The 23,310-nt window shown below is 40.9% G+C and overlaps 1 gene segment (V, D, J or C); it reads left to right on the top strand.

The window, feature by feature from the left end:
• The first annotated feature begins 12,930 nt into the window (after positions 1-12,930).
• Positions 12,931-13,434, top strand: LOC112604961. The segment is given in 2 exon segments: positions 12,931-12,986; positions 13,112-13,434. Coding segments are annotated over 2 exon segments (378 nt in total).
• Positions 13,435-23,310: the final 9,876 nt, after the last annotated feature.

Genomic DNA, 23,310 nt, shown 5'->3' with positions numbered 1-23,310 from the left:
ACAAACCCTTGTGCTGTTGAATTGCTATGCTTTCAGAAGTGGTGGAGGCTCTGAAACACTCAGGGGGATTGGTGCTTTTACTCCCATAAACAGAATAATTTTATCTTGAAAATGAGCTGTAGACTCATCATTGTTATGCCAACTGAACACCTTGAAACACTTGATTTCTATTTTCTCAGGGCTGTGGTTTTCTGGTTGACGGTTCTTTTTTTTTTTAGATGGAGTCTTGCTCTGCTGCCAGCCTGGAGAGCATTAGCACCATCTCGGCTCATTTCAATCTTTGCCTCCCGGGTTCAAGCTTTTCTCCTGCCTCAGCCTACCAAGTAGCTGTCACTACAGGTGTATGCTATCATACCCAGCTAATTTTTGTATTTTTAGTAGAGACATGGTTTTCCCATATGGACCAGGATGGTCTCGATCTCTTGACCTCATGATCCGCCCACCTCTGCCTCCCAAAGAGCTGGGATTACACATGTGAGCCACAGCGCTGGCCTGGTTAATGGTTCTTAATCCAAAGAGTTGACATAACAATTATTCCATTAAATTGGAAGAAATGAGATGATAAACATGTGACCATTTAGACTTAATACAATACTGGACAAATTGTCAACAAAGGGTTTTAGAGTGTGTTCTTGGGCCATAGATCGAGTCCATATAAAGCAAGAGCAAACATAATTGATTTTACATATTTTAGAGAGGAAGTACAGAAAATATGGACCCTAGGGGACCTTCTGGAATATTTCCACTGGTAAAACTCAGAGATGATTTCAACAGTCATCAGGATGAAGTTCTAGGGATCACAGACATATGAAGCATTATCTGCACTTGGATCCCCAGTGAGGCAAAGGGAAGATGAAACGCATAGTGGAATATGAAGGGGTAAACACCAGGGATAGCCTCCTGGTCAGCTTAAACGTCGAAAAATGTATTTATTTTTCTCTATAGCTTTATCACTGAATCAGTTGGATCTGAGAAAAGCAGTTATGTCTGGTTAGGCAGAAAAGTGTTTATTATCATAAATTAAATGGATCGAAAACATTTGGAGAAACCAGTGTGGAAGCTCAGGCAACTCCAAGTACTCCTTTTGCTATTCCTTGACCCTGCCCACCCTGTGTTTTCCACAGTGAAGGAAGACACGCTCATGTTGATAGAAATGTGGCAAGTGAAGATATTGTGATAGAAATGTGGCAAGTGCCCACAGGACTGTGCTGCCTGGCTGTGACCCAGTTCAGGAAAATGAGCACATTTGAGTGAGATCAGGCACTTTCTCTCCCTCATTTCAATCATAAACCACTGTGTAGTAACACAGCTAATGGGCATTCTTCACCACATCTGGGTCTTAGGAAGCCAAGGACATGAGGAGTAGCCTTTCCAGATGCTACCATAGAAAAAGTATTGCCAGAAACTAGAGAATAAAATAAATATGAAAGAAGCTGTTGACAATAATGAAATGAGTCATTCATATATGTGTGTTAAATAATTTAATCTTTTCTATACACCCTTTCTTTAAAAAAAATCAAAGTGCTATTTTTAGCCACCTTTACAATTTAGACCACAAATTAAATAATAAGTAAACAAATTAATGGCTCATGAGACAAGAACATTTTTTCCTAGATGGCATTGGGCTGAACAGATTGGAGTTTCCCCACATTTTGGGGACGACAATGTTATGTGGGTACCACGATGTTCTTTGTAAAGAAAATCTTTATGTTAGGTTGTAGCATGCTGCAGTTGGTGCTAGTAATGCCTGGAAATTCAAGTGTAGAAAGATGTGTATTTATGATAGAAAGCCACAGGATGCACTTGGGCAGAAATAACCCCTGTATGTATGAAAACAGATGAATCTGCATGAGACTGAAATGAAGATGTAATCAACACAGGCAGGGCTGCAGAGAAAGGGGTCAGGTCTCTAGCAGTTGATAGTAGAGCTGCTGTCCTTCTGGGGACAGTGGTGAGAAGAGCTGCTCTCTTTTCTGCAGGAGACAGCTTGAATGTGGAGTTTCAGGCAGCAGGAGCTCCTCCCCAGCCTGCGCTCCAAGTGCCGTTCTTGGAATTGTTCTTGTGTCTTTGCCTGGAGCCTGTTCCTTACGGCCTTTCAACAATTTGTAGGGAATTTAATATCTCTAGTAAATCCCTTTATGCTTCATGGATTTGACATTTCCAACAGAGAATATACACAGTCCATAGGGCCATCATTCACTCTCTCCTTTTTTCTTGCTAAATATAATGCTTTCCAGGTGGACCTGCCAGAGGAAGCCAACGTGAACAACTACCCATGTCACCACAAATGCAAGACAAATAAGCTCGGCAAAACCACTGGGTTCTCACGTATCTGCACTGTCCCCTGGTACAAAATGGGAGAGTGTAAAATTCTTAGCTCCACCATCAGAGAGATGGCCTAGTGTGACCTCCTCAGTGTAGTAAGTCAGTATTTATAGACATTTAAACACTGACACTTTTAACACCAATATACAGGCAAAAGAAAAAAAATAAATTGGACTACATAAAAATTTAAAATGTGCATCAAAATACATAATCAATCCAGTGAAATTGCAACATGTGGAATAGAAGAAAATATTTGTAAATCATATATCCGATGGAGGTTAATAATATCTACTGTACAAACATAGGTCCTACATGTCAACAATAAAAATAAAATACCTGATTAAAAATGAGAAAAGTACATGAATAGATATTTCCCTAAAGAAGATTATTTAGAGATAATTAGATAACTAGCATAGAAAAAGATGCTCAATATTATTAATCCATAGAAAAATAAAAAGAAACCACACTTGACACTTATTAGGAGATTTTTTTTCCCCAACAGAGACTGACCAGACTTGATAAGAATATAGGTATTTGGAACTGCTGTGGACACTGTCGTGGTGATGTAAATGGCCCACCTTCTATAGGAAACCATGCGGTGATTCCTCAAAGAATTAAAAATAGAAATACTATATAACTCAGCCATTACACTTTTGGACATATACCCAATTAATTGAAGACATTAACTTGAGAAGATAGTAGTCTACCCATATTCAGAACCGAATTATTCATAATAGCCAAAAGGTAGAAGCAACTCACATCTTCACAAAGGAGAGAACTGGTAATCCAAATGTGGTATATGCATACAATAGAATATTATTGAGTGAAATTCTGACACATGCTACAACATGCATGAAACTAGAGGACATTACACTAAGTGAAATAACTCAGTCACAAAAATACTGAGTTATGATTTCACTTTGGTATTTGCAGAACAGTTTCCATTTAGTCATGAATCAACCCAGTCTCCTTCCCTTTCTTGCTTGTAATTTTCAGGAATAACTGTAGAATGTTCTGGAAATGTAATATTCTGAGATAGGGCAAGATTGGCCAATATAGCCTGGGTTCTGTTTCTGTCCCTACAGGAAACAGTAATTCCTTCAACACTAGTTCAGTGTGTCATGTGATCCCAAGACATAAAACCCAAGGTGGGCTGCATTCCAGGGCCCCTCAGCTGCAGTCCTTGTGGGTATGCATGGCCTAGAGTCAATCAGGCCCAGGGAGCTTTGTGCTCTCTCATGCTGACTCTCTGTAAGTAATAATTCACTTTATGTAACTGGTTGTGCATCGGTGTTCTGTCTCACTAGATTTGGGTAAGTTGGTGACCTGTGCACAGCAAACTTTCTTGGCAAAATTGGTGCAGTGAGTAGGTTTGATCTGAGAGAACTATGGCTTATTGGTAAAGTTGGAGGAAAAATATTCTCCAGCATCTGGCCCAGGACAGAGACATCAGCCTGGGGATGCAAGGGCTGGACATGCAGATGGATGTTTAATGAAGAGAGAGGATAAATGGGACATTTGTCCTCCTCCCATTAATAAGGATCAGCTGGCTTATGAATTGAGACAGAGAGAAAAGAATGTGGAAATAGGAATGGGGTACACAGTTCTCTAGTTGTTAGACAGTTGTATGACTGCTCATTCCTAGGGCCAGAGAGCACAGGACATGGGTAATCAGATGGACCCTGAATCACTCAAAATGAAACAAGAAAGATACTCTCAGTGGTCCCTGAAGCATCTAGGAAGGAACCAAAATCAACAAAAAGGGCCTTCACAGAAAAGGAGGCTCACTCTCTATAAAAGAGACATGGAAAAAGGCCAGGAAAGTTTTGTGCATCCCAGTTGGTGTAATTGTTTGGTTAAGCCACATTACAGACCAAATGTCTTTGTCTGAACGGCACAGTTAGGAATAGGGCCAAGGTCTCCACCAGAGGCTACTGGCCCTATTTTCCTCTCAAGGTGAAAGGTGAAAAAAAGGAATTCAGACTTCTCTGGGATTTTTATATGCTGTAATCCACCTGAAAATATTTCCAGGTCCCATCAGAAAAAATTAAACTGATGACATCAGAAGGTGTCCAGACAAATGAGGACCCCGTGATGAGTATGTGCTCACGTCCTGATCTGCATGTGGACCATTCCCTTTGGGCCATGTTGGGTGCTGGTAACCATGGTTCTCACTGCTGAGTGCAATAAAGGTACTGACATTTTGCTGCTGTGCCACAGAACATCACTGCTGCCTGAGGGGCTATCCCCACTCATAGCTAAGTATTCAAGGCATGGCAGTGGGGCATATCCACTCCTACCTGCCTCCTAAGCTTCCCAAGCCCCAGAACCTTATTCAGCAAAAGCAAGACTGCATATTCAACAGAGATTGGAACACTACCTAGTTAATTTAATAGTTGGTACAATAAGATGGAAATGTCACAAAGCCTGGTGTCACAATGGAACGACCCACTTTGGCAGACCAACGACGGACTGTTGAAGGATGAATGTCAAGGCCACCTGAACAGGAAACCGAGGAGGTATCCAAGGTATAGTTATGAGGAGATATTCCAGGTATAATTAATTGTTGTTGGTCCTGGTGGCATCCACTAATAAGAAGGAGACCCACAAGCTAGTAGGTATTTTTGGGTACTGGGGATGGTAGAAAACTTACCTGCATGTTCTTTTGGTCACATTAGTCAAAATCACGAAGAAAATTGCCATCCTTGAACGAGGCCCTTTGCAATGGTACCCTTGGAATCTGTTCAACAAGGCATGACTGAGGCACTTCTTTAAAACCTTTAGAGCCTGTTTCCTTGATGGAAATCCAGGTGTTCACTATTACTATGCATGCTGACTGAAGCCTGTGTCAACAGCAGACACCGGTTGTGCCTCTTTTGAAAGGCCACTCCTTGCTTGCTGTAGGAAACTGATAGGGTCTGAGTGTCTAAGAGCTAGAGCATCAGGCATGACACTGCTAACTTAACTACCCATTCTCACTTTGTTGCCTACAAACACAATCAATAAAGTTGGACAGGCCCAACAGATCCAAATTATTAAATGGAAATGATGCCGTCAGAATTTGCCCTAACCCAGTTCCCACAGGATCCATGTGCAAATGAATGAATGCCGTAAACAAATGACAAGCTTCCTAGAAGGAAACAAATGACCCATAGGGGACAATTTAGCTTCTCCTTTGGCCACAATGAGCCAAAGATTCAGAGACATGCCTGTGTCAGTATGGCATGGAGCCCTGATGATTGTACGAAACAGACACCAGTGGGTCCCCTGGGTGTGGCCACCATCCAGCCAGGGGATGGCGTCTTTTGACTGACACTGAACATGGACATTCTACCCAATGGGCCACACTACATGCAATGACAGTAGCCACGCAGGCTGCCCCTACACTATATTTTACTCATTTCCACTAAATCATGGGCCATTGTCAACAACCCAGTCACCTGGTCAGGAAAATAGCAACCGAGTGACTGAACTATTAAAGGATCCCCTGCGCAGGGAAAAGGACTATGGCAATAGCTTGCTTCTTGGACACTTAAATATATGTCAAACAATTAGATGCTGGGGCTATCATGGCCACTTTCGAGAGGAATTCATGTCACATTTTTGGATATTCCATGAGACTTCACTTTGATCAAGAAACAACCTCACTGCCCAATCAACATGACAATGGGCACGTTCTCATGAAACATAATGGATATTCCATGTAATTACCAACACCCAACACTGTCTGCTGTACCTGGATAAACACCTCAGGTATTCTAGAAATACAAGTAGAGGTGATCCTGATGCAGGCTCAATGGCTGCGGACAATGGGGCGTCTGAAAGATCCCCCTTTCACCTCTTTAGCTGCAGTGGTCCTCAGAGCTGCCCTGAAAGGGTTTCTTGGATGGGAGGAAGGAGACTGGGATGACAGTTCCAGAACAGCACCCTGTGCTTCCCATTCCCACCCCTACCATTATGTCCTGCAGGATTCCTCGTGGCCCATCATCTCTTTTCCAAAACCTTTGGCATCTCACATGAGTCATAGAATCTAGCTCATAATATTTTTCTGACAAATAACTTTTCTGAATATCTTTTGTCCTCAACTATGTAACTAGTTTACTGACAAGAGAAATTATTTTATGAATATGGCCTAGTGATGGATGAATCTGGCCTAGGATGCCCTTCATTAATATCCATGAAAAGACTCACAGTCAAGACTCATTGGGATTCAGCATCTGTGAACCTATAGAAGATGCTAAGCCACAATCCTGACACTAGATGGTAGACAAACCCCCTAATAACCCTAAGACAGAAGCCTGATCATAGAAATACTGGGAGAGCTTAGGAGTGATAATGTTTCATTATCAATAGCCCCTAAGGCTGGAATGTGGTCTCTGTGTTACCTAGAGTACCTGGGAGGAGTTGCCAGTGTCCTGAGTTATGGGAACCACCTCTGTGCTCTGTGCTCTGAGACTAGAAGCCCAGCCTTGCCTTCATGCCCGCCTTGGCTGTGTCCCCAAAGCCTACCTGCTATGGACCGAATTGTGCTTCGGAAATTCTTGTCTTGAATCTCTAACCTCCAGTATAGCTGCATGTGAAGATAAAGCATATAGGGCGGTAATTAGGGTTAAAGGAGATGATAAGAGTAGGGCCCTGATTCAATAAGATTAGTATCTTTATAAAAAAGAGACCCCATTGAGCTCTCCTCCACCCCCAACCTCCATGCATGCAGTGAGGAAAGGCCATGTGAGGACATGGACAGAAGGTGGCAACTGAAAATCACAGGGAGGGTCCTTAGCAGAAAGTAGATCTTTCTGGATCTTTATCTTGGACTTCCCAGCCTTCCAAACTGTTAGAAGTAAATGTCCTTCCTTTAAGCCATGCAGCCCAGGGAATATTGGTGTGGCAGTCCCAGCAGACAATCTACTGCCCCCACCTTATCTGAGCAGGATCAGCCTCAGAAGGCATCTTGTGGACTCTGGGACCCATCTTTTCTTCTCTTCCGCCTTCTGTTCTGACTGCCTGGTGAGGAAGGGGAACTGACGCTTCATCCTCAGACAGTTTGTGTTAAACATGAACATTTCTTTGATGATGAAGTTGTTAGCCTGCTCTTTCGTTTTCTGATCAGAATTGCATCAAATTGAATGAACTGCTTGTTTCGTGTTAATATCTGGGGATCTGCATGTTTGTTCCCCACTTGGATAATAGTCAGCATGTTGTGTGGATGCCATCTCCATCCCCCACCCTGTGTCCCAAGTGAGAGGGTCACTGTCACCTGCAGGGCTGGCTGGAGTATTAACAGCATCCTAGTCTGGCACCAGCAAAAATCAGGCCTGGCTCTGAGCTCCTGCAGGCTTCTGCTGCCCTGCTGGACATGATCCCTTCCTGGGTCAAGGGCAGTGGGACTGAACAGATGTCACTCTGGCCATCAGCAACCAAGATGACTTCAGAAGTAGGTGCTCCCTCTTCCTGTCCCCTGTCATGCACAAATCTTCCCTAGCAACGGCTCTGCACAGGAGCTGCTAAGGGTCTGAAATCTTCTGAAGGAACCAGGCTGGGGGACACCTCTGAATTCACATCCCCTCTTTGCCTCACATCCTCTTCCCACCTCCTTTATGGACACCTCTAGTGTATCTTGTGGGCATCACTGCCTGGCGCATGTCAGGATGTTTTCTCCCACCTCCTACTCTGAATTCATGATGCAAATTCATCCTCACTTCATACCTCAGCTGGCCATGTCTTGTTTCTCTTGTGTACCTGGCCCAGCACATTGCTGAACTCATGGTTCTGGCCCTACTCCATGAATCTCTGTGGAAGGATCATGGTTGGCAGGTCATGGTTACTGGAGACCAGAAAGTAAAATGTCAAATATTGAGAAGCTTGTGCATGGAGTAGACACAGACCATTGTCAACAGAGTCCCAGCAGCTGGTGAGCCATGAAAGCTGGGCAGAGATCCCACATCACCCCAGCCAGAGGGGAAGTTGGAAATGAGCCTTGGAGGGTCTTCATCCGTGACCATGCAGCCTCTGAGCCACCTGTGCTGCTTTCTGTGATGGAAATGACCAGAAGAGGAGTTGTCTATGCTGAGCTCTGGAGAAAAAACTTCTCTCCATTCAGAGCCCAGACTCACTATCCATCTCCTGGGCATCTGCTGCTCTGTGATTCCACACACCCTACATCAGGTCACTCATCATCCTCAGCAACGGGCAGCTCTCTGCTCTCAGCCCAGGGGAACATGGAAGAGGGTCCTGAGCTTTATCACTCTCAGGGACTGTGGTAAGAAAGGAGCCTTCAGGTGTTGCACCTGGTGTTCATTTTCAATGTTCACGTTCAATTTATTAAAGTTTAAAACTATACCTTATACTAGCAATCAGAGTTCTCTTTATATATAAACATATATCGCATATTTTTTCATAAACAGATACATAGTATAAAGAAATACAGAAGTATAACGTATTCCCCAAAATTGTCCTTTTGGAAAGTAAAATTTTAAAAAATTGCAAAGTATTTTTATGAAAAAAGAGAGCTGGACCAAATCTGAGATTCAAGTTCCTTTAAATTGTGAGCTTTAACTGTTAAAGTATGATCACTCCACTGTCTCTAATGTAGATTTATTGATGTGTAGACAGTTTTAGAGGATTTTTAAGTTTGTGACCCAGTGTAAGCAAAACAGTATCAGAGACAGGTCTCAATCAATTTACAGGTTTATTTTGCCAAAGATAAAGCTTATGGCCTGTGACACAGCCTTAGGATGTCCTGCAAATATGTGCCCAAGGTGAGAGGATTACATGTTAGGTTTAAACACTTTGGAGAGACAGAGATTAAGAGGAAAGACATAAATTAGTACATATGAGATATATGTTAGTTTGTCCTGGAAAGGTGGGATGTCTTGAAGAAGGAGCTTCCAGGTCATATATGGATTCAAAGGTTTCCTGACTGGCCATTGGTTGAAAGAGTTAAGCTCTGCCTAAAGACCTGAATTTATCATAAAGAAATACTTGAGTTTAGATAAGGGAGCATGGAAGCCATGTTTCTTGTTATGTGGAAGAATCCTGTGGGTAACAGACAAAGTAGATGGTGAATGGTGCCTATCCGATGTTTAAAAAAAAAAAAAATGTTAGACTCTCTGGAAAAGACTTAGTAAGGGGAGGAGATTCTCTCAAGAATGAAAATTTCCCTGACTACAGGCAACTTTGCAGGGCCACTTCAGAATATGATGAAGAAATATTTTTGTGGTAAAATATTTAGATTTTCTTCAGGGCCTATTCTCTGTGATGTTGGAGTATGCTGCCTTATTGCTACAAAGCATCTGTTTTGTCAGTCTAAAGATCTATTGTAATGATAATGCTGGTCAGTTGTGTCTGAACTCCAAACGGAAGAGAGTATAATGAGGCACATCTAAACCCACCTACCAGTCATGCCCTAACCTAGTTTTTCTGTTTTCTTTGAAGCTATCTCTGCTACAAGAGGAGATTGTTCAGCTGGTTGGTGGCTTACAACTTATTTTTTTGTTTTAACAAACAGAGCAACAAAAAAATCCCTGCATAAATTCAATCTAAAATAGATTGGTGAAAAAAAAATTAAATGCTTCCTGAATATTCCTACATGTCAAAGAGAGAGAAGTGATAAGAATAAAGATGGGAAATACTTCTCATAGAAAAGATAAACAATTTTTGTTACTATCTTAGTTCGTGTCCACCAGCAATGACGATTCCTATTTAGGCAGCAAATTTACAGTGGGAGGAAGGAGGAAAGTGAGGAAGGGAACAGAAGATGAATGGTAAAAGACAAATCAACAACTCACCTGACTCAGGAGAAATGAAGATCACTCACATGTGGAAACATGGACTAAATTCCTCTGGGCTGTTCCACCGGAGAGATGAGGAAGCTGGGGTATGTATACACCTCATCCTGTCCTCACTGATTGTGAGCTGTCCCTCTTGTTTCATTTCAAGCTGCTATAACAGATTCCTTGTCACCGTGTAATTCATAAAGAACAGAAATGGATTTTCTCACACTTCTGAGGAATGGGAAATTTAAGATCAAGGCATGGGCAGGTAAAGGTCTGCTTTCTCTGTTTTCAAGATGATGCCTGGAGCATTGACTCCTTCAAAGAAAGAAAGGCCTTGTCTTAACGTTACAGATGAACAGAAGAGAGAAAAAGATTCCAGCCCAATAAGCTCTGTTTATTGTGTTATTAGTGTATTTCTCTAGAGGGTTCCACCCTCATGATCTAAACACATCCCAATAGACCCCACCTGGCAATACCATTACACTGAAATTTAGTTTTACAACGGATGGTTACTGGAGGACATAGACAAACCATAGCACTTTTCTAAGAGATACACATTCCAGGCATCTGGCCAGCAAGGCAGGCAGGCAGATCTCTCTGCCCAAGATCATAAAGAACCTAAGACATATATACGGTCACTAGAAGTGAGCACAGGTACAACAAAGGGGAAAGCCCTAGATTACAGATGGGGACTGCTACATTCATCATGGTACAGTTAACCCTAGAATAACTTGAGTTTTAAATTTGCAGATTCACGTATATTTTCTTCTGTGTGTGTCACCTGTGAGCAAGTACTTTATAAGTAGTAAATATATTTTCTGATTTTTATGGTTGTCTTAACATTTTTTTTCTTTAGCATACTTTATTGGAAAAATAGAGTATACAATAAATATAACTTAAAAAGCAATTAATCAACTATTTTATCACTAAGGTTTCCAGTCAAAAGTAATCTATTAGTACTTAAGTTAGGGATGCAAAAGTTTACACAGGTTTTCATCTGCACCAGTGCTCAGTGCCCCAACCTCCACGTTGTTCAGGGATCAACTGCCCTTTCAGTCTGTAGCTGCATCTCTCTGGAACAGCATCTTGGCAGGTGGGTTGCAAGTAAAGGAATCCAGAAAATAACATGTCAAACTATGCTGCATTCGTATGATGATTATGAAAAACCAAAGGCATTTAGAAAGGAGCAAATGCACAAAAAGACTTTTCCTAAATATCCCTTATTTGCCTAAAAGCAAATTCTTCAGAAGGATACCAATTGTCAAGAAAATTCTTCCTAAGAATTTTTATCAGTGAAGATTAACACAAAACAGGAATCAAAAATAGAAGAGACTGGAAGTTGATACTTTAACCAGGCAGCTGATTACCTGTTCTCTTGAGGATGCACCTCTATTCTCATCTATTCTCTCCAGGTTGCCTACACTTCCCAATTCCCTCTTCCCTAGAAAAGAAATAGAAACACCTGGATTTCATTGACTTATCGGGTCATCACCCTGCGATGATGTCCCACTGCACTTTAAGTGAATTTTGTTTGCCTTTTTTCTTATTAATCTTCCTTTTGTCAGTTTATTTTCAGCAAACATTTAGAGGACAAATGGAGCTTTCTTCCTTTCTCCCAATATAACCAAGTTCTCTTGAAATTTGGGCTGCTTACAAAGCAGCAGGAAGGTTTGTGCACAGGCTACAGCACTGTGATTTGGCTCCACTAGTCAGGCATCAGTAAAATTTTGTAGAGCCCTAGGCTGCAGCCCACTGATGCTGACATTGTTGGATCCACATCCTCTGCTACTGAGCCTGGCTGGGACATTTTTGGGCACATTAGAGATATTAGATATAATGAGTGTAAATCCCTGTCCAGTTTCATCTGGATCCAATGTACATGCAGTTGCATGATAAAAGGTTGTCTCTTTCCTAAAGATGTTAACAGGGAGGCTGGTGTCTGGGTCAAGATGATGTCCCCAGTCACTGATAAAATATAAAAGAGGAAAGTGTCATTGATGGTGCATGGCAGGGACATACTCCGTTCAGTGGCCACCCTCATTAAGAGAGATGAACATTGGGAAATAATACTCAATGGCAGAAAAGAAGGTAGACTATGAAGGTGCCCAAAACAAGAATAAGGTGCAGCCCATTTAGTCTCTGGGTATTAAAGAGAACTGTCACTCTTGATAATGGTGAATCTGTGAGTGCTGCTTGCATTGAGAAAATTCAGTGTCATCTTTGTGTATTTGTAGTAAATTGTTTGAACTTATACTGCTAAGAACAATGGAATAACACCATTACCTAATACTTACAAATATATGTAGCATCATGACAATGCATTTTATTTTCAATTTTTTTGAAAGGAACAATGATAAATTTACAGAAAAAATACAAGTGTATGACAAATATCTCCTTCCCTAACCAGAATCATAGGAGAGCCTTTAAAGACCTTAGAATTGTGTCATCTAATATTTTACTATGTGCTTCCTATAAAAAAGAATATCCTCCAAAATACTCCCCATACACCAATGAAATATGTTACTCCATCGACTTTTGAGGAATATATCAAATTGTCAAAAAAAAAATCTAAAAAATGTCTCTCATAACAAAATAGTCCCCAGTAGAAACACATTCTCTGCAGACAAATTTCTGCTACCCTGATCTTACCTGGGACACCTGGAGACACTGAGTCGCTGCTGAGTTACTGACATGAGCTACCCTGCAGCTGTGCCCAGCCTGCCGCATCCCCTGCTCATTTGCATGTTTCCAGAGCACATCCTCCTGCCCTGAAGACTTATTAATAGGCTGGTCACACTTCATGTAGGAGTCAGAACCACTCAGGACACAGCATGGACATGAGGGTCCCCGCTCAGCTCCTGGGGCTCCTTCTGCTCTGGCTCCCAGGTAAGGAAGGAGAACACTAGCAGTTTACACAGCCCAGGGTTCTGAGTACTGCTTCACTATTCAGGGAAATTGTCTAACAACATGATTAATTGTGTGGACATTTGTTTTTATGTTTCCAATCTCAGGTGCCAGATGTGACATCCAGATGACCCAGTCTCCATCTTCCCTGTCTGCATCTGTAGGAGACAGAGTCACCATCACTTGCAGGGCAAGTCAGGGCATTAGCACTTATTTAAATTGGTATCAGCAGAAACCAGGAAAAGCTCCTAAGCGCCTGATCTATGCTGCATCCAGTTTGGAAAGTGGGGTCCCATCAAGGTTCAGTGGCAGTGGATCTGGGACAGTATTCACTCTCACCATCAGCAGCCTGCAGCCTGAAGATTTTGCAACTTATTACTGTCTACAGTATAACAGTGACCCTCCCACAGTGTTACACACCCGAACATAAACCCCCAGGGAAGCAGATGTATGAGGCTGGGCTGCCCCAGCTGCTCCTCCTGATGCCTCTATGGGCTGAGAGTGTTCCTCAGATGCAGCCACACTCTGATGGTGTTGGTAGATGGGGACATGAAGTAACTTCGGCGCCCTAATTCTTTTCTCTTTCTCAGCCCCAACTACACAGATATAGCAATGCCTCTCCTGATTTACTAAAGACAGAGATGATGACACCTGAGGAGTCTAGTTTATGGCTTCAGTTGGACTTTATACAACACAGAAGAAGCCACTATAGATATTCTCAGCAGGAATTGTCTTAATACAGAGAATTAGAGTAAACTACTGAAGTCTAAGTAAAATGTAGAGATGAATCTCTAAACTTAGTGTTTTATTTGCCTAGAAATATTTCACAAATGGGGCATACAGGAAATCTCAGTGGTCTTTAGTATGTTGGAAGAACAAAGAGAAAGTTAGCATTTTACGAAGAAAGGTAAATGTTACCTATGACCCTTTGAGAAAGTTCATTCGAGCTACGAAGGGTTGGGAGCTGGTAAGCTCAGGCTGGTAAGCAGTGGTGGACAAAGTGAATCCTAGAATTATTCAAGTTATCTCAGAAGTTGTGGATCAATTTGATTTCAGGTTACAAGAAGCCAAAGCAGTGAAGCTTGCAGAGAATTTTGTTACTGAAATACCAGGGATTTCGTGTAGATCCTGCATCTCACCACACAGAAAGCCAATCACTAAGACAACAAGCATTGGCAAGGAACAGGCGTTAATCGGGTGCTGCAGTCGAGGAGATGGGACACCATTCTCAAATGTATCTCCCTGACCAAGTAAAATTAGGGGTTTACATAGCAGGGAAGAAATGTGGGAAAACAAGTATTATGGAGGGGTAAGAAAGAGAATTTGGTCAACAGGAAGCAGGAGGTCAGTTAGGCAATCATAATGGGTGAAGATTCTGATGTCTCACTGTCCCGATTCAGTGATATGTAAATTTTAGCTCCTTGATAGTATCTGGGAGAGCTGATGGTTGGTTTCCTGAAAAAAGAACTCAGGTAAGACAGATGTAACTATCGTGAGTTTTAAGACTGAGGGAGTCAGTTTCTATGTTTATTCAAAAAACCATAAACATTAGTTCTGTGGGATAATAGAGCCTATTTCAATTGCATTCTAGAAACAATATTTTTCACCTTGAGTGTCTTTCTCCTCTGATTTCTTGTCTTTGTTGGGTATGACAGAATGACCCAGTTCCTATGATTAATGTTCACACTACAACCTTTCAAAGCCAAGGATATAGTATTCAGGAAAGTTGATATTAGAAACAGGATTCTCTGGTGCTCCCTCAGAAAACAGAATGCGTCCGCCCCTGAAGTATGGGCTATTTAACCATGTGATCCTCAGGCCTGTCTGGAAGCTTAAGTCTGGGGTTGCTGAAGTTCTCAGCTTCCTAGAATATTTTTCCAGGTGTTTCTCCAGTCTTCACCTTTGTCTCTGTCCCTGTCTTAGGTACCAATGGATAATATTGAGTCTTCCTTTTCTGACTTCCAAATCTCATGGGGGGACCTCTTATTGGGCAACTCTATAGGACATGAGAGGTGAGGAGGGATATTTACTGAAGTTAAAATGATTTTCCCCTAAAAAGGCCATTGAAAAACATTATATTTCAAGCCACATGATGACAACACATCCAGTTTTGTTTTCTTATTAATGCAAACTTACATTTGCAAATATTTTCAGGATTTTAAAGCTTGAAAACATAATTATTTGTCCATGGAATGATCAAACACCTCTATAATTAAGTGGAGTAACATTTTCTTGAAAATTTCTACTCATTGAAATAAAGGAATGTATTTAAAATGCGTGAAGCTGTGTTAGATATTATTGGACTTAAATTCAACTGTGCGGTTTGATTTGGAAAGGTGATCTCTCCTGTGACCTGTCAGAAGAATCTTGTGTCATGTTTAGTCGCTGCTGTTCAGCATTGTCCTTAAACAATTGTTATCTACAGGCTGAATACAAGCTCAGTGCCCTGCAGAGGAACCACTAGCAGAGTCCTTCCTTGATCAGCCAGATGACTGTGAACATGAGCATCCATGAACATGAAAACAAATGTTTACTGTTATCAGCCACTGAGTTGTGTATTTACCCAGTTACCAATAATTAATGCATAAATGCTTCCTGATACAGTATTTACACCCCTACCTATATAAACATATGTACTTTTCCTTAAGTTGGTGGTATGAATCTGAATATTTAACAATCAAATTATGAAGTTATTAAGAGAAAAAGACAAAATTAAAACGAATTAGTATTTCAATAAAAAATAAAAATTTACCTTATTTATGGAAAAATGTGTGTATATATTTAAGATACATAGAAGTGAATGTATATTTATTTGATAAAATGTTGGCTACAAATATATACAGTATTCATATTTAAGTACATTCATTCTATTATATATGCAATATATATATAAATAAAATATTATCTGAATTATATACATTTAAATAATTGTTGTTACATTCCACAAAAAAATGGTACTCAGGATGACATACAATTCATAATCTTGCTACAGAAAATTTCATTGTAGCCTTTATTTTTAAAACTTTACCAAATGGTTATCCTTACCTAAAATATTTTCCAATCCAGTAGAGCTCCAAGGGTAGGACTAGAGAAAATTTTGACTAATGTTAAATATTAACCATTGCATCCTGTGAAAATCTCCATTATATTCATGCCCACAATGACGATATTCCAAATAGAGTTCTCACAACAATGGATGCTGGATGGAGTCACATCAGTGCCATTGTCAAGGAAGCCCTGGAAATGCAAAAACCATAACAGTGGGTAAAGTGCAAGGATTACATATGATGATCACATTGCCAAGAGAACAGCAATTTAATAATACTGGGTGTTGGTTTTGACAGATCATCAGGCCTTAAAAGAAAGGCAACAGGATGATTTCAGACAAAGTCATTCTGCAAGAGCTATGACTAGAAGTTTCAAAAATGAGCCATAATAGAGAAAAAAAAAAGCTTTCCAAGTGAGTATTACTTCAAATACCATTAGTGAGCAGGGGCTTTTAACAATGAGGATGATTCAACACATGGACTTCAGTCAGTCACCTTTCCCAGCTTTCCCAAAGAGTCTCACAAACCAATGTTATGGAGGTCCCCGTGGGGACTCAACAATATGAGTTTCAACTAACTGAGATGTACAGGGCTACTGGCTCTTCTGAACACCTAATTTGCTGAGAAAACGGATCCCTCCAGAACCCTTAACATTGTACCACACATCAGGGCTCAGACTAATAGCTGGTATCGGGTGATTCCAGTGGACCTCATGTAATGAGGAGGGCAGTGGTCATTTTACTATACATGAATTTGCCTTCCTTTTCGGATATGTTTCTGCATAAAATATTATTTAAAGATTTTCGAAGTGTTTTCATCAGAGTCAGGAAGTTCTTCCATAATATGGCTCTGGATCAAGCAACTTATTTAACTCAAAAAAAGTGAAGCAAAGTATAGCTCATGCTCTTGTCATGAGCACAGGTGCAGCTTTCCCTATAGACAGGGAAAAAACCATTATCCGTCAAGCAAAGCTGGCACACAAACCCTTGTGCTGTTGAATTACTATGCTGGCAGATGTGGTGGAGGCTCTGAAACACTAACTGTGATTGGTGCTTTTACTCCCATAAACAGAATATTTATACCTGGAAAATGAGCTGTAGATTCATCATTGGTATACCAACTGAACAGCTTGAAATACTCAATTTCTGTTTTCTCAGGGCTGTGGTTTTCCGGTTAATGGTTCTTAATCCAAAGAGTTGACATAACAATTGTTTTATTAAATTGGAAGAAACGATATGATAAGCATGTGACCATTTAGACTTAATACAATACTGGATAAGTTGCCAACACAGGGCATTAGGGTGTATGCTGCAGTCATAGATCTAGCCCATATAAAGCAAGAGCAAATAGAATTGATTTTACATATTTTAGAGAGGAAGTGCAGAAAATGTGGACCCTAGGGGACCTTCCGGAATGTTTCTGTTTATTGCCATTTGCACTGGAAAACTCAGAGAAGATTTCAACAGTCTTCAGGATGAAGTTTTAGGGATCACAGTCATGTGAAGCATTCCCTGCACTTGGATCTCCAGTGAGGCAAAGGGAAGACGAAACACATAGTGGGATATGGAGGTGCAAACAGCAGGGACAGCCTCCTGGTCAGCTGTCATGACATGAGTGAGACTAGGAGACAATGAGTGAGTGAGGGCGACATGAGTGAGACTGGGAGACAATTACGCTGCACGAAAGTCACCAGCTATGAAAGAACATATGCTGTATTCCATTTATGTGAAATTCTTAAAAAGAAAGTGGAATCTATATGAACAATACGCCAACCAAGGATTTTCTGTTCTGTGAGGTGGAAAGCAAGTTGCTTCCTGAAGAGCAGGACAAAACTTCTGGAGTTATAGAAATGTTCTGTGTATTGATTTTGCTTACAAGAATGTATTGATTTATAAAATCTTGTTCGACAGTACACTTAAAATCAGTGTATTTGATTGGAATCATTTTTTTCAATAAAATTGGTTAACAGTGAATAGCGAGTAACTGCAAATCCAATTAAGTAACGTTGTCTTCACATCTTTTATTCTTGCAGTGTGCTGGATACTATATGAGCCAAAAGTTATTTCTGGGAGATAATCTCAGCCTGACACTAAAGAACTGCGTATCTTCTGGCAATAGCTCCTTTTTCCAGGTATTTTTGGATTTTTCAAGAATTTAAATATATTTCACAGGTTAAATCAAAATGGTAGGCTTTTAATACACATTTCTTATTTATATCAGCTAAAATTCTAAGCAATAAAAAGTGATTAAAAATTAGTAAAGAATTTAAATGCAAGGAAATATTTTTTTAAGTTAGGAAAAGAGACCCAACATTTCTTACGGTTCATATACATTTTTCGTAAATTAAAATTACCTATGAAGAGTTCTTATAAAATCTGTAATACTTTTTATGATGTGTGTTCACTAAATGTTTAGATATACAGATGGACTCCATTTTTCTTTTTTCTTAACATTTTTATATATTCATAACAGATATGAGTCTTTAATTTCTTTGTTTGGTTATATCCATATTAATTTTTGGACTACAGGACGTTATGACCTCCTATAATAGTTCTGAGAGCATTTTCTTGGTTCACTTGAATCTTTGTGTAACTTTGATAAGCAGCTTGTCACTAAACACCAAATATAAAATTGGAGTTTTTTTTCTGGGTAACTTTTTATTACAGATTTCTTGTTACTTTTGAGGCAAGACGTACGCAGGACTTCACTCTGGACCAGATGTGAGGCTGGCCAAAACAGGAACAGGGTTCTGAAAGGACCACTCCATAAGATATGCTCACCAATGCCATGACAGTTTACCGTTGCCATAGCAACATCCAGAAGTCACAGTCCCTTGCCAGGGCAACACCTGGAAATTCCTGCCCCTGCCATGGCAACACCTGGAAGCTGGGGCACACCACCCACTTTCTAGCTATTTCTGAACAACTCACCCCTTAATTATCATGTGATTAAAGGTGGGTATAAATGTGACTGTAAAACTGCCCCTGGCTGCCCCTCTCGGCCTTCTGACTATGAAATACCCCTGCTCTGCAACACCGCTGCCACCTCAATAAAGCTGTTTTCTTCTATCACCAGCTTACTCTTACATTCCTTCCTAAGCAAAGCCAGGAACTGGCCTTGCATCAGTATTGAGCCAGCCACCCACCACTAGAGATGGTGAGGGGCAGCCTTTGATGTGGCAGTGAGATGGTGGAAACAGAGGAGACGCAAGACAGCAAGACACAGCACGAGATGGCAGTTTATGAGAAGATGGACACAGCGATCAACAATGGGCAAGACAGCTATTGGAGTCGTGGCAAAACAGAGACCAGTGAGAGAGGGCGAGACGGTGATCAGCGCTACAGCCATCAAAGCTACAAAGTTGCTAACATTGCAGAGCTGTTAACACTGGCCAAAAGCTGTTTTAAGGGTCGTCATCTTTCCTGACAGGCAGTGGAGCCCTGGGGATGGGTAAGTGGCCACAGAGCCACTGCTTCATGCAGGCCAGCCGCTCCGTGCTCCAGTTCCCCCGCGGGACCCCAACCCACCCAAGCTGGGGAGCCTGGAGAGATCTTCATGCAGACCCCACATTAGAGACTGCTTGGCACCATTTCAGCTCCTGCACACCTGTAAGGGTCCTCTCTGCACACCTGCCCTATATCAGATGATTCAGGGAATCAGGCCTTCGGCTAGATAGTCCATTTGAAGTCCCCCATAGCGCACCTGACGACATCCTGGTTGCTCCTTCTCGTAGTCATTTCTCCTCTAATGTCATTTTATTTATCCATCAGCCATTTTATCCTATTTTCTGCCCTGATATATATGTTTGGTTTTTACTTTGGCTCACTGCTAAATAGGTTTGTGCAATTGTTTAAGGCACGACACTTGCTTGTAAGAATTCTCCTGTTCTGTTGACTCTAAGAAGCCAGAGTCACATTGTTCTATGGCCCCAACCAGGCCTTTGGGGCTCACTGTTGGCCACCCCACTGAGGCTCCAGGATTTTCTGCCTTGTTCAACCCTGGATATTCCAGGATTTCCTGGCATTTGGTGTGGGGACACTCACAGGCTGATACTCGGGTACTCTGGGTTTTCAGAATTTGGTATTTTTGGTCACTACCTGGATGCTCCAGAGTTTTCAGCCTTGACGTTCCTCCTTGGATTGTGCATTGGAGGCTCATCCTACAGGAGTCTTGGTTTGCCTTCTCTTGTTTTCTGCCCTAAAGTTATCATTTTCCATAATGGCATTTTGTTTTCTTATTGTCACTTATTTACACTTTTTCTTCTACAATTTACTTAACAAAAATATTGCTTAAAGCCCTGTGCAGTGGCTCATGCCTGTAATCCCAGCACTTTTGGGGGCCAAGATAGACCGATCATTTGAGGTCAGAAAGATCAGCCTGGCCAACATGGTGAAACCCTGTCTCTATTAAAAATATCAAAAAACAAGTTGAACTTAGTGGAACACGCCAGTAATCCCAGCTACTTGGGTGTCTGAGGCATGAGAATCACTTGAACCCAGGAGGCGAAGGTCGCACTAAGCCGAGATTGCACCATGGCACTCCAGCCTGAGTGACAGAGTGAGAGTCTGTCTCAAATAATAATAATAATAATAATGATAAATAAAAATTTAAAAATAAAAAATAAAAATACTGCTGTAGTCATATTTTGTTCACTAACAAATGCTTATAATCCACTTTCATAATGTCTTGCAACCTCTACCTTCTATGTAGGAAGTGGAAATCTGAGAAGAGGACAATGATGGCCCAGTCACCTTCCCTCTTGTTAGACTTAGAAAAACTTCTGTGTCCAGTAGAAATCCTTGTTAGAAATGGGGACAACGGCGAGTATCACAGAGGACTCGTCACTAGGGTTCCTATTAGGTTATTGGAGCAAATTCAAATTCAGCTTAAAGAAAAAGAAACTCTTTTTCTATCACAATACTGCTTGGGTTCAACATAAATTCGAACACCAGGAGACTTGTCTTAAACATGGTTCCATACATTATAATATTATTTTACAATTAGACTTATTCTGTAAAAGAGAAGAAAAATTGTCTCTTGTGTACATGCTTTTATGGCCCTTTACTCCCTCCTGTTATTAGCCAGGTGTAGTGGCACATGCCTGTAGTCCCAGCTATTTTGGAGGCTGAGGCAGGAGAATCGCCTCAACCAGGGAGATGGAGGTTACAGTGACCCAAGTTCGCACCACTGCACTCCAGCCTGGGTGACAGAGTGAGATTCTGTCTCAAAAAAAAAAAAAAATTGTAGCTTTGAATTTTAAACATCTATTTTATAAGAAATTCATAGTTCCTTCTCTTTAAAATAATGTAATGTTTCCTTTAAGAATGAGCCTGGTTTGATGTCTCTCTACCCAACATGATAGAAGTGTGGCATAAATCTATGAAAAATTCCAATTCCCTGTGCCTACAACAACTACCTGGGATTGAAAACTTCTTCCCTTTCTCTCGTCGTTTCTTCTACACCCACTTCCACCTAATCTGTGACTCAAAACAATACTTGTCAGGAAACCTTCTGGAAAGAGCAAAAGACTTCCTTAGAGGTGTCAGAGATTCCTGTACCACCATCTGATGATCTCTAGAGGGGGTTGTGAGTGTGAGGAAGAGCAGAGCTTGTAAATCTACCTGCATTCACTCCCACTGTATTTCCTAACAGCAATCACATCAACACCTGTAACACCATAGGACAAGCCTCTACTACTTCCAAGGCTTTTATTTCAGTAAATCTCCTCTACATCTATCTCAGGCAGCTAGAAAGTTTGATACTCATACAAATAGTATTGTAGCTTTTTGTTCATAATTGGAAAAGCAGGCGAGACCCAATGGCATTCCTTAAGCCAGTTAGCATTCTGTTTTTGGATCACCATTGTACACATGTACCGAGCACATGTCTAAGATAGATGTAAAAATCCATGGAGCAAGAGTTACGATAGCTTGTGTTTTCTATTGAATTTTATTTTCCTCTTATATCATCTTCTCTTCTTTGTCATTAAAAAATATGTCAAAGTCAGTCTAAATTAGTGATTGGATCATAAGTAGATAAGATCTTTTATTTGATAACACATTGACCCATTTGATATTTGATAACACATTGTTTCTTTGCAAGACATAGTCTTCATTTCCAAGATAACAAGACTGACAAAATTATACTGGAGCAAGTCCACAAGTAACGATGGTAGCTTATCCTTATTGTCCTGCGGCAAGAATTAGACAAAAGATAACAAGGTAGAATAAAGATTACATAAGAAAGAAGGACCGCAACAGGACATGGTAACCTTTTATAGTGTAGCATTTTGGTAATGGATGATGAGAAGTAATGTGTTAGACAGGGATGGGTGGGAATGATTGAAGGCCTGAGTACTTTAGCACAGATTAAGACCAAATCATTAAGATTTTTAGAGTTGTATACAGGTACTAAGAAAAAGCCTTAGAATTTAATTTGACTGTGGTTAAAACATCCTTGGATTAGATTTAAGACTATTTTCCATGCTGTTTATTTATGATAATGATGATGACTGTAGTGCTTAATATTGAATCAATAAGAACAAGATTAATTGCCCCATAATGTCCTGAATACTATTGTAAATGTTTCATGTTATTTTCTTTAAACTGTCTACAGCACTGTAAGGCAGGTACCACTATTGTCACAGTTACACAGATATGGAAACTGAGACAGAGGGAAGTGAAGTTACTTGATCAATTTCAAGCAATCGGCAAGCCATGGAGCATCTATGTCAGGGCCTGCCAGGACATGTGACTGGAAACAGAAGTTTTTTACTTTAACTCAAAGAGGGTATGTGTCTGGGTTAACGGAAAGCTTCACAACCCTCAGGAAACATTATTAACAAGCAAATGAAGGTGTATCTGGAAGATTATGTTTTAACAGACTCTTCATTTCGATGGATCCAATAATGCACTTAGGGAGATGTCTGGGCATACTGAGGACAGGAAGAGAGAAATGAAAACACAGCCTTTTATATTGTTCTTAACAGGCTTGTAGCAAACATCATCTGGGTGAATTTAGGTGATTGAGGAGAAGAAAGACACAGGAGTGAAATTCTGTGATCACCAGGGGGAAGTTCTACACTCAGACTGAGCCAACAGCCTTTTCTGATCTCTGACAACCAGGGCGGCACAGGATGCTCACTGCAGAGAGGAAGAAGCAGGTGGTCTCTGCAGCTGGAAGCCCAGCTCCCACCCCAGCTGCTTTGCATGTCCCTCCCAGCTGCCTTAACTTCCAGACCCCATATCAATGCCTGGGTC

This window comes from Theropithecus gelada, chromosome 13 (assembly GCF_003255815.1).
Source record: "Theropithecus gelada isolate Dixy chromosome 13, Tgel_1.0, whole genome shotgun sequence".
In the NCBI taxonomy this organism is placed as follows: domain Eukaryota; kingdom Metazoa; phylum Chordata; class Mammalia; order Primates; family Cercopithecidae; genus Theropithecus; species Theropithecus gelada.
This window is presented reverse-complemented; position numbering and strand designations above follow the sequence as displayed.